At 31.6% G+C, this 11591-nt stretch overlaps 2 protein-coding genes across 3 annotated transcripts; one reads left to right on the top strand and one right to left on the bottom strand.

Moving 5' to 3' along the window:
• Window positions 1-287: 287 nt before the first annotated feature.
• Window positions 288-6292, top strand: mus81 (mus81 structure-specific endonuclease subunit). 2 transcript variants are annotated; one of them, XM_018502941.1, is made up of 6 exons: window positions 288-975; window positions 1052-1265; window positions 1350-1562; window positions 1989-2102; window positions 2174-2303; window positions 6237-6292. In XM_018502941.1, exons 1-6 carry the CDS (start codon window positions 455-457, stop codon window positions 6257-6259), a joined length of 1215 nt encoding a protein of 404 aa, XP_018358443.1. In that variant the 5' UTR covers window positions 288-454; the 3' UTR covers window positions 6260-6292. The 2 variants fall into 2 exon arrangements, with proteins under 2 accessions (XP_018358443.1, XP_018358442.1); XM_018502940.1 differs by lacking the exon at window positions 6237-6292 and having other exon boundaries at window positions 2174-2710.
• Window positions 6136-7860, bottom strand: LOC108758140 (uncharacterized). Its single transcript, XM_018502942.1, has 5 exons — window positions 7794-7860; window positions 7043-7316; window positions 6780-6902; window positions 6593-6683; window positions 6136-6372 (listed from the first exon to the last, which is right to left on the bottom strand). Exons 2-5 carry the CDS (start codon window positions 7309-7311, stop codon window positions 6229-6231), a joined length of 627 nt encoding a protein of 208 aa, XP_018358444.1. The 5' UTR covers window positions 7312-7316; window positions 7794-7860; the 3' UTR covers window positions 6136-6228.
• Window positions 7861-11591: the final 3731 nt, after the last annotated feature.

Genomic DNA, 11591 nt, shown 5'->3' on the forward strand with positions numbered 1-11591 from the left:
TGAGAGTGCGCAGTTCTTCTTGTTCTTCTGGCTGGTGTATTTCCGATTTATTGTAGAAATCACAGTACTACGCTTCCAAGATAAAGATCACTGGGCTGAAAGGGACCAGTCAGATCAGTGTATCATTTTAAGAGTGCTCAGGAACTAACAGCAACTAGCAGTTTGTTATCAAATGAAATTTAATCTTAAATCTAACCTCGTTTGATTCAATTTTGCATTTAACGACTAATGGAATTTATATTAATTTATATGAATTCCTTGACCTGGAAAGATTGTACGACAAATTACTTGATTATTTTATAAATACATTTTAAGCTTTAAAAAAATTGGAGTATAGAAATGACCAATATTTTGGGTCGAAAGTTTGCTGTGCTTTTTGAGGTTGTGTGATCGCAGCGTTATTTATAAACAAATACGAAATATTATAAAAGGTATTTAATTTACGTATTCGGAAATGAAAAGGATTAAAATTGTGCCAGACAGGCCAAATCGTCTATTTGAAAGCTGGATAGAAGAATGGGGGAACGAAGCGATGCTCCGAAATTCAGAACTGCACAATCATTTTGCGAAGGCTTTAGACTCGCTGAAACGATATCCACTCCCGTTGGAGTCCGGTAAAGAGTGCATAATTCTGCAGCACTTTGGTACGAAGCTGTGTTTGATGCTGGATAAAAAGCTGGAGGAGTACAGAAGACAGGAATCCATCAGAGTAGTTGACGCTTGCGTCTCCAAGGCTGGCAGTAGTAACGAAGATTGTATAGCCGCGTCGAGAAAGAAACCTGTAGAAGAATGTCAAACAGTTGAAGTACAAAAGAAGACAACTGTGTCTAAACAAGCCAAAAATACCAAAAAGAATGCGCGGGAAAGATTGGTAAACGCAAATTACATTGGACCGAATGAAGCCGATAGACAAATTTCCTTTGAACTGAATACTTTTGATACTATATTATTGGTAGATACTCAAGAAACTTGTGGGTGAGTACTTACGGTACGGCTGTGATTTATACTGTTAATTATAAAAAGCTTTTTAGCTATGTGGAATATATTCTAGTGGGAAAACAAAGCCTCAGCACGATGCTACGGTCGCAGAATTGACACAGCTTGGTGTACTGTTCGAAGTACGTCGTTTGAAGATTGGTGATTTCGCGTGGATAGCCAGATGTCGAAAAACTAATGATGAATTGATTTTGCCTTACATAATAGAACGGAAGCGAATGGATGATTTAAGTGCAAGCATTGTGGACGGAAGGTTTCATGAACAAAAGGTAATAGGAATGTAATTACCTTTTGGTACATTCGTGATTTTCCTATATCTGATTATACATATATTCTTTGTTTCTATATTTCAGTTTCGATTGAAGCAATCTGGTATTGAGAATTTGATGTATATAGTAGAAAATATTGATAAGAATTCCCGATATTCTGTACCGCTCTCATCATTGTTACAAGCCTCTGTAAATTGTTTGGTACAGGACGGCTTTACAGTAAAATATACAAGGAATCACAAAGATTCTATGTCACACTTGTCATGTATAACAAAGATTTTAATCCAACTTTATAAGGTATGCAAAAAATACTGTATAATTGGATGTACTTCCGAAAAGGTGAACCCCTCGACTTTTTTCTCGATTGGTATACTACTGTATTTTGATGCCCTAATTACGAATATGATCATGAAAATCACCGACAAGATCATTTTCAAGGTCAAATATTTAAAAAATGATTTTTATCTATACTACTGTATTTTTGTGTGCTGATTACAAATATGATCATGGAAATTGCCGACAAGGTCATTTTTACGGTTAAATATCCTTTCCACGCGAAGCGACTCTCACCCCTCCCCCCCCCTGCTTAAGGGGCGCATGATTTTCTATGCAAAAAGCGTGAAAAAATGTGAAAAAAAATCGTTTCGGAAATACATCCATATAATTATGCAAATAAATGTTTATTAATGTTTATAGATCTTATGATAGATAATAATTTTACAGGATAAGAGACTTGTTGGATGCAAGAAAGAACACCTTACTCAAACAGACAATGTAGGTAGCGCAGTACGTCTTATGGAGTTCAAAGAATTCAATAAAGCATCCTCTAAACAAAGGGTATGTATCAAAAATTTTCTACGTGATGCCTGTAAGAAATGCTTAGATTTATCGATATTATTTCCTTTCAGACATTCAAAGTGAGCGAGATGTTTATTCGTCAATTGTTACAATTGAAAGGCATGTCCATCGACAAAGCCATGGCAATTGTGGAGCGTTATGCCTCACCGCAAATTTTAATTACAGCTTTGGAGAATTCTGGTAAGAATGGCGAACAATTATTAGCAAATATTCAAGTTGACAAGAAACGACGACTCGGACCTGTTATCAGTAAGACTATTTATCAGCTTTACACAATGAATGAGTTAAGATGATTAATAAAGAGGCACAATTATACCTTTTTACTGATATATGTTTATCTAGTCAGAGATAGTCTATCTTTGCATATATTTTTTACCGCCATTATTAAAACTTTATATATTTCTAAATAATCAGTAAAAAAGATAGTGAGTCGGCTGAAAAGTAATGCACAGTCGCACGTAACTCGTAAATGAGAAGAGATATTTGAATGTAATCGAAAGGATATGAAAGTGCATTTTATTTGCTACAAGAATGTACCATTACTTTTCAGCGTAATTACTGTAACGTAATTTACAGCTGTACATTTCTCCCACAATGAACCAGTTTTTTCACTCGATCAATGAAGAAAGATCTTTCCTTGGTCCATTGACTTCATTGTATCTTTCACTTCATCATCAAAAAAATAAATCCTAGTGACATTGTCATTTACAAACTATTTATAGTGATGAAACTGTTCATTAAAGTACTGTGAATAGGTGTGTAATAAAATTTCATGCATCGGAAGCTGGCGAGTTTGGCATCCTGCGATTTTTACTTCTTTCCAAATTTAAGGAGAGATCTTAAGGGCATTCATTTTATCATGAATGATGAAGTGAAGGATGCAGGTGAAATCGTGGATTAAGGAAAGACTGCTGGAATTCTTTATTAACCGGATGAAAAAACTGGTTTACACCGTTGGAAGAAATATATAGCTGTAAATGATTAAAAAGTAATGGTACGTTCTTGTAGGCAATAAAATGCACTTTCATGCCTTTTTTTTGTTTTATTCAAATATCTCTTTTCGTTTAAGTTACATGCGATTGTGCATTACTATGATCTTTTAATAAAATTTTTCAAGAATTATTGTAAAATGAAACAATTGGAATACATTTGCAAGCATCAAGTACTTAGATATATGCTTGCTTTTTTCAAATAAGCAAAGTATGATACTGCCTCTACATCGCGACTTAAAATATGTTAGTTTTCACAAAAAATGTAAAAAATTATTTTCACTTGTACTATCGGAACATCACTTAAAAAATAGAAAAAATTTTGAGTGGAAAAAGTCTGAAAAAATGTGGGAAGAGCCGACTACATAGTTAGATTTACAATTTATTGGTGAACAATTAATTTACATGTTTATGTTAAGTTACGTGGGTTAGCAATTAATTATTGACAAAAATGCACACTACACATGTTCACGAAGATATGAGTGTCAGCACATATCGCACAATAATCACGTATACATGTATAAATTATTAATGCATAATATAAACTGTATAAAAGGACTCTTGAAGTTCGACAAAAATATAAAGAGACGTGGAGCTATGAGAGTCTGGCGGTAATTAGACATTTCTATATTTTTCTGTATAATTTATTCGGACTTTCTGTATTCTGAATCCGTTTTTGTTGTGTGGACTGCTACCACTCGCGAGATAAGTCGTATTTTCCAAAATTTCCTTCTAACCATTACAAACATTGTCTTCGTTAACATCTGATTTTGATATAGGATGAACATGTTTTCCAAGTCTAGTCTTCCAAGTGGTTGGACAACGAAATTTTGTTTTGATCTACTAATCTTTCGCCGTGTCTAGCGTATCTAGCACGACATGCAGTTTTCGATATCTTAATCTTCGCGTTTTTTGTCGCTGATGAGAGCTTAAATATTGGAGCCGAAACGTACCAGCAAAATATTGTAAGATTCTTAATGATTGATTAAATGATTAAATTTTATTTGTTGAAAATTATTTAATCTGCGCATTAATTAAGTAATTTCCATGCCAGATTCTCATAGCTTCACATTTCTTTATATTTATATTTATATAGGTATATTCTTTTATTGAAGAAAGCAATGATTTCATTTGCTTTTTCATACGATTTCATTGAACATTCTCACGATGTCCGCGACCATAAAATATAAAAGTGACACGCGACGTCCAGGGGAGGTATTTGACGGCCCCGTGCCGACGCTGCACATGCGCTCATCTTAATCGGTGCACGTGCATTTCCCCATAATTTAAGAAGAAAAGCATCATAAAATAAGACTGACACTTGTTGACACAAAACCGACTCCTTTCCTCCCCCACAATCTCGACTAATCAAGAAACCAGAAAAGTGTCCCACCACCTAATTAGAACCCTACCAACCAAGGGAGAACTAGTATATAAACTGCGGTCCTTGCAGCACAATTTTTTCCGAAGTCAAACCAGCAAAATTCTCCGATCTTTCCTGAGTAGTTGATTTGATTATTCTCTGCCTTTTTCCTAATTTCTCTTTGGGAACGGACGAAGTGCGGGAGAACATCTATCGACCTCGCATACTTAGCCAGCGAGACTTAGGCCCAGTTCCACAACTGACGGTTAACTCATAACCGAACTTCAATTTATTCATTGTCTCTTTCCAATTTTAGAATTGGAAAAAGATGAGAAACAAGTTGAGCCTCGGTTAAGAGTTAACCATGTGTGTGAGTTGTGAAACTGAGCCTTAAAGATTTAAAGTCAATGCTGAAGAAACATCGTCAACCTCGCACATTCGGCCCAACAGCTTCAGTCTTCCGGTATAGCTGCAAATAGTAAGCGGACATCACCCCTTTTTTTTATTCGGACGCCCCATTTTCTTCCTTTTTTTTCTCTTTATTTGTTTGTGTCAACCACTAAACTCATCCCATTAGTTATTTCGTTTTTCCCTTTGGATTACATCTCGCATGTCCAACCGGTGACCTCTACCAACCGCGATCGAGACACTGCTATTACCTTCCCCCTTGTCACCCCTTTCTCCTCTTCTTGATATATCTTATTATCAAGAGTAAAATATATTTCGAGTCTTCAGTTTTAAGTATTGTTCTTCTTTTATTTTGTATCACAGATGCGAAATTGTAATTCTCGATACGCAAGAACCTTTCCCATTTATACATAATCAAACACATATTTTCGTATTTTCGCGCATTGTTATAGAAAATTGTTATTGGAAATTGTTATAGAAAAATACTAATAAAATGCTTTCTTCCATGCATCTTTATTTCGAACAATTACAAATAGATTGTCGAATTGTTACGTTCTTTCTTTAGCACATAACATTCATCTTGCATTTCAAGATAACTTGCATCTCGAAATAATTTGAACAAATTTAAGCTTAAATAATTAAACATGCAACGTAAATATACAGAAGCAAGTGTAATAACGTCGATGTTACTGTGAATCAAAGAAAAATTCAAATTACGGATATATTGGATTTTTGTTGCATCAAAGAGATGCGTTAAGCGGTTTTGAGTGCATACTTGATGTGCCAAATCATCACTGCATTGAACGGAACACAGTAAGATAAGACAGAGAAGATTTTACAACCTTTAAAAAATAAAAGATTCTCGTTGATAAATTATGCTTATGATAATAAAAATTAAAAACACAGTGATGCAGTTATATATTTACCATGGCAAAGTTATCGATGGATAGAATCATTAGTTTACCAGTTGTTATTCTGCAAGGTATTGCTGTTTTGTACATCATTAGCAGCAGAAGTTTTCGACATCTTTGCGAAGTATAATACCAATTGGCCCTGCAGCTATTACGTGAAACAAGAAAAATTAAAATTAAAATGATTAATGATAAATCTAGCAAATATTTGCATTTATACTAGGTTTTTATCTTGCCATCCAAACATAAAAAGCCACAAAATCAATACGTCTTGTATATGCTACATATAAAAAGATTAGTTATAGCTTATAGAAATTATTTAATATGCCCATAACAAAGAAAACTATACATTTTTATTTGAGTTTTCCCTCGAAGACTTAAAAAAGAAAAGAGAAGAAGAAATAGGTAATTAGACTATTGACTTGAATTCATTCTTACATAGATTCATATGGGAGGATGCTGTAGTCAAGTAAAAATTGACCTTGCCGAAAATGAAGAAATAAATGAATTAATACTGCAACGTAGATAGTTAAGGGTCCGATGATGTCATTTGCGCCTTTATCTAAATGCATTAGCACCTAAAATACACATGACTTATTTTTGTACTTTTTTTGGCTACCGCATTGATAAATTTATCGATTACTAAAAATTATTAAAGCTGATTATTTACGATTTTTTCTCAATTTTCTGTTTGTTATCGTCGAAATATAATAAAAATGCTCGTACTAAAATTTATTATTTGTAATATGAATTTATTGTTATTTATTATATAAATAGAAAAGAATAGTTGATACATACTTGTATACCGGTCATACTGCTACCAATCATATTTAAGTTAAGAGTCATCAGAAATATTTTTGTAAATAACGATTCGATATGCTCCGCAAATCTGTGAAATGGGAACTAAACGATAATTTGTAAATTAATATGTAAATATCAATGACAAAAATAAATGCAGATATCATTACATGAATTTCATACGTACTCCATCACAATGATATGTTTACGTAAACAATGTAAAGTTTTTTTGTAATTATCGTCTTTTACTTTGATTGGTTTTGCGTCAAAATTTTCCTCGTTATTTTTACCAATGTTCTCCAGAGTATTTCTGTAATACCAAAAATGCAGAAATATACTTTTGACAAATCGAGATTTCGAGATTATATGTTATCAAAGAAATCGATTGCAAGAAGAACATTCCTGTTTTTTCATGATTAAGAGAAATTTTTCATGATCAAAAAAGCTTACCCAATAATCGAGAACATTCCACAAGCATGCTGAATTAAACTGTAGTACAATCCATCAACGGCGATTGTGGCAAACGAATGAGCGACTACAGCCGCATAATTATGCACTGCTATTGGATATATATATTGATTGAATTTTTCGCCGTACTCCACGTGGAAGGGTAATCTCGATGCATATGTTATAGAAGATTTTGTCACATTGAAGACATCATTCGCTGTTAGAGTCAGGACGATTGGTTTAAGCATGAAAAGGCATGCGGTCGTATGCATGAAAACTAGGAAACGTATACATTGCACGCAAGATTTTCAAGCATATGTTTATTGATATGTTTAAAAAATCGATATTTTTTGCAATTAGTATGTTTTTTATGCAATTTTTCTTTAAGGCGATCCTGGAATGACTAAATTGTCGGAACATTGCATTCGATATAAATCTTCAAATTTATTCCTGAATGGAATAAAAAATTCTTTTACAGGATTAAAGTAGACGCAAAATTTGGAGATGCTGCAGCTTATACTAAAGTCGACTTAAAAAGATATAATCAAATCAAATTAAATGGTTCTTGTACCGAGTAAATATATGTTTACATTTAGTAAATATTTAACTGACATTATTCAAACAAATATTTATTAAAATTTAATACAGTTTTCTCTCAGTGTAAGATCGTGAGAAATATGATCCAGAATGCACGCTTACATACATGCGCTCAAAATGTTTATGTAAATTTTTACAATCTTAAAATTCTACACACCTGCATAAAATGTTTCCAGATGTTGTCCATACTTAGTATGCCGTTCCAAAATAATCTTTTCTACATTTGTATTTAATGATAACCAGTCCTTTTGTATTATGTTAAGACAAGTCTTTAACTAAACAAATGTTCGTGTGTTTCTTACTATTGTCATGTAGAGTATGTCCTTAAATTACGGCATCACCTATCCTGAGCAGGTAGAGCGGACTAAATTGAGTAAAAAAGTCCTCTACTATTTTGCAATTTTCGCAATGGTTAACATGATATTAATTACTAAAAATCGCTAAATATTGGTCTTCAATAATTTTTTATTCAAATACTATCAATTTTATAGAAAAACTGCAAGAGACAAAAATCATTTATTTTCTTCTCATAGAACTCTAAGAATTTTTTCAGAATTTTTTATTAACTTTTTAGTATTGCATTCTCTTATTTTTACCAACATGAGAATATACGGTATGAAAAAAAGTCTGAAAAATTTCTAAAAAAATTCTCAGAACTTTACGAGAAAAAATAAATAATTTTTATCTTTTACTGTTTTTCTGTAAAGTTGATAGTATTTGAGTAAAACAAATATTAAAGACCAATATTTAGCGATATTTAGTAATTAATATCTCGTTAATTATATTTCGTAAATTGCAAAATGGTAGAGGACTTTTCGACTCAGTTTAGTCCACTCTACCTGCTCAGGATGGGTGATGCCATAATTTAAGGCCACCCTGTATATTTCTTTATACAAAATTCAAAAGTTATTGAAAGATTGAAAATTCATTACTTACTTTCTCACTATTTAACATTATAACCAATATTTTGAAACTGAATATTATGCTGATGAATATCGATGGCGCACACTCGAATATGTCATCGAGAGTGGTCGAGCCGATCAGTAAATAAAGTATCTACATTAGATTTAAACGCAATTATGAAATTGATAAGTTGATCATATTTTTCTAAATTTGAAATGACTACGCAGACATATGTTTATTTTCTTATAATTTTCCACATACATTTAATATTTTCATTTTTTTGATAAATTATATTAAAATTTGTTTGACAGAGTTTCTCTTTTTTTTTCTTCTTAAAATTAAATTAAAGTGATATTCTTCAAAAATTTAATAAAATTGACATATATACAGGGTGTCCCAGAACAAACTTTTGTCATTAAAATGACTTATTCCTGATATGATTCTAAAACAATTTTTCCTTTGCCAAAATTCTATGCGTAGCTTAGTTTTTGAATTATAAATGAAGGTGCCACCCTTGCCTATCTTCCGTACGCGACCCGTAATTCGTTCACTATTTTCGTTTATAATTCAAAAACTAAGCTACGCATAGAATTTTGATAAACAAAAAATTGTCTTAGAATTATGTCAGGAATATGTCATTTTAAGGACGAAGGTTTGGGACATTCTGTATATATAACGGTTCGCGCATGTACATGTGATTTTCATACTCAGTTTAATGAGTAAACTGTATATCGATATATTAAATTAACTTCTAATCATACAAAAAAAGAAAATATATAATAATTTTGTAGTGCAAGAAATAGATTATAGAAAATTCTTTTCTGGCAAACCTTTCAATAGATATACCTGAGGTATCACAATAGTAAAGCTAAACACAAACAGTGACACAAAGCGAATACATCTATCGCGAAGTTTATGATACGGCCATAATCCCGAAATAGTCAGATATAATCTAAGAACAAAGTAATAACGGCTATGACAAACGTCTTCCTTGTCGTTCATTCTTTGGAATATTAAGATTGCGAACTCTATTAGCGATTAAATGCAAACGTTTGACATTCGAGAAATTGCAGAAACCTACTTATCAATTCTATCTATCTTCTGTTCTGTAACAGTACCGTAATTACGCTAAGGTATAAGCACCTCCATTTACCGTCTGCGTTTTAGCAGGCTCCTTTCTACATTATAGAGATACTATCTTACTGTTTCTCTCTGAAAGGACATTTTCCTTTACTTCCACATTCTGTTTCCATTATTGTCAGTTTCCATTATTGTGAATCAATTTCATATGTAACTGTTAACACATTATGTGACTTTATCTCGTGCAGGAAAAGACAAAACTTTGTACTACATTCGAACAATGGAATGATTGTAAAAAGTAAATAGCAGACATGATGAATTACGTAAGAATATAAGATACTGATGTTTCGATTTAATTTAGGAAAATTTTTACGGATTCCGACGTTTATGAGTAAATTTCTGATTTGAGTTTGATTTGAGTAGAAAGTTGAGATAATATAGAGATGAAATGTAATTCCTAAAATTCACAGATCTTGATTATGGATCATCTCATCATCCGTCCGTTTTTTGAATAAATACTTTCCGGAATAAGTTAATTATATCCATACGATAATAAACAATTAATTAATAATTAATTTATATGTATAAACATATAATTACGCGTTAATTACAGATATAAGTAATTCTTTTACTTTCTTACTTTTTCATTGAAAATTTCAATGAGTTTTATGTTATGTTAATGTAAATTTCTAGATATTACATAAAGTCGCATGATATAAAAGTAAAGATTGATGCTACACTTCTTATGTTAAAATGTATTATGCATTCAATTATTATGAATGCGTATAACATTTTTATTTTGTGCTTTCAAGCAAGTTTTTCAATAGTAAGCAAAAGTAACAATTAATGAAAAGATTTTTTTATTCCACTATGACACAAATTCTGTTTCAAGATCATGTAATATTTGCATTCATTTATTTGTTCGAATCCATTTATTTGTTATTTGAGACGCATGAAATTGTTCATAAAAAAATTTTTAAATGGTTTTTATATGTCAATATGTACAAAGTTGTGGCACAATATATATTTTGAATGTTCAGTGTCAAGTCTCTTTCTTTTTTAATTTTATATTAAAATACGTACATGCGAAATTATAATTGCCGATGCTCAAGAACTAATTAACCTTTTTCGTTTGTACTATAATCGAACATGCATATACGTATTTTTATACATTGTTACAAACACACGTGTATTTTCGCGCATTGTTACGGAAATTGTAGTAAAATGTTTCTTTATGCATCTTTATTTCGGATAATTATACAACATATAAGTCGTTGAATCGTACATCCTTTTTCTAAATATATAAAATTCGCCTACAACTTGCATCTCAAAATGTGTACAAGTATATAGCTTAAATGTGCAACATAAGTGCACACATTGCACAGAAGTATGTGTAATAACTAATACGTTAATACTACCGTGAAATCAAAGAAAAATTCGAGTTATATACTAATAATTAGGTTTTTGTTACATTAATTAGGGAATTCAGTCATTCGAGATATTTTTACATTCTAGCAGCGAAAAAATGTTGTAAAATATTGTTTTACATGAATATTGTTTAGCATATTTTTTCCTCTTTTAAGGCGATGCTAAAGCCTTCTGTTTTACCACATTTCCATTCGTTGAAAAATCTCTGTATTGGATGTATGGATTGCAAAAGTATTATTACTTAAATTAAAGTACGCACAAACAGGACCTCAGCTGCACTGGATTTCATGAAAAAATCGAAAAAAATTTTTAATTCGTTAAAAATTCATTTACTTTTGGCTCCTACAGCTGTCACCTCAGATATATATTATTATTATTTATTATGTATATATATATAGTATACACAAATAGTAAGGCACCAGCAATACTGCTGCTACTACGCCCACTAGTAAACTATTCAATTAAAGAAATACAGAGGTACAGAAATACATAATTGATTACCGCACAACATACAATATTTATATAATTAATGCAAAAAAAAAAA

This window comes from Trachymyrmex cornetzi, unplaced genomic scaffold (genome assembly GCF_001594075.2).
Source record: "Trachymyrmex cornetzi isolate Tcor2-1 unplaced genomic scaffold, Tcor1.1 scaffold151, whole genome shotgun sequence".
In the NCBI taxonomy this organism is placed as follows: Eukaryota; Metazoa; Arthropoda; class Insecta; order Hymenoptera; family Formicidae; genus Trachymyrmex; species Trachymyrmex cornetzi.

Coding starts and splice junctions, on each gene's coding strand:
- mus81 (XM_018502940.1), top strand. CDS start 455: ATGAAAAGGATTAAAATTGTGCCAGACAGGCCAAATCGTCTATTTGAA. Junction 976..1,051: donor GATACTCAAGAAACTTGTGG/GTGAGTACTTAC, acceptor AATATATTCTAG/TGGGAAAACAAAGCCTCAGC. Junction 1,563..1,988: donor TTTTAATCCAACTTTATAAG/GTATGCAAAAAA, acceptor ATAATTTTACAG/GATAAGAGACTTGTTGGATG.
- LOC108758140 (XM_018502942.1), bottom strand. CDS start 7,311: ATGCATACGACCGCATGCCTTTTCATGCTTAAACCAATCGTCCTGACT. Junction 6,903..7,042: donor GGAATGTTCTCGATTATTGG/GTAAGCTTTTTT, acceptor TTGGTATTACAG/AAATACTCTGGAGAACATTG. Junction 6,684..6,779: donor AAACATATCATTGTGATGGA/GTACGTATGAAA, acceptor CCCATTTCACAG/ATTTGCGGAGCATATCGAAT.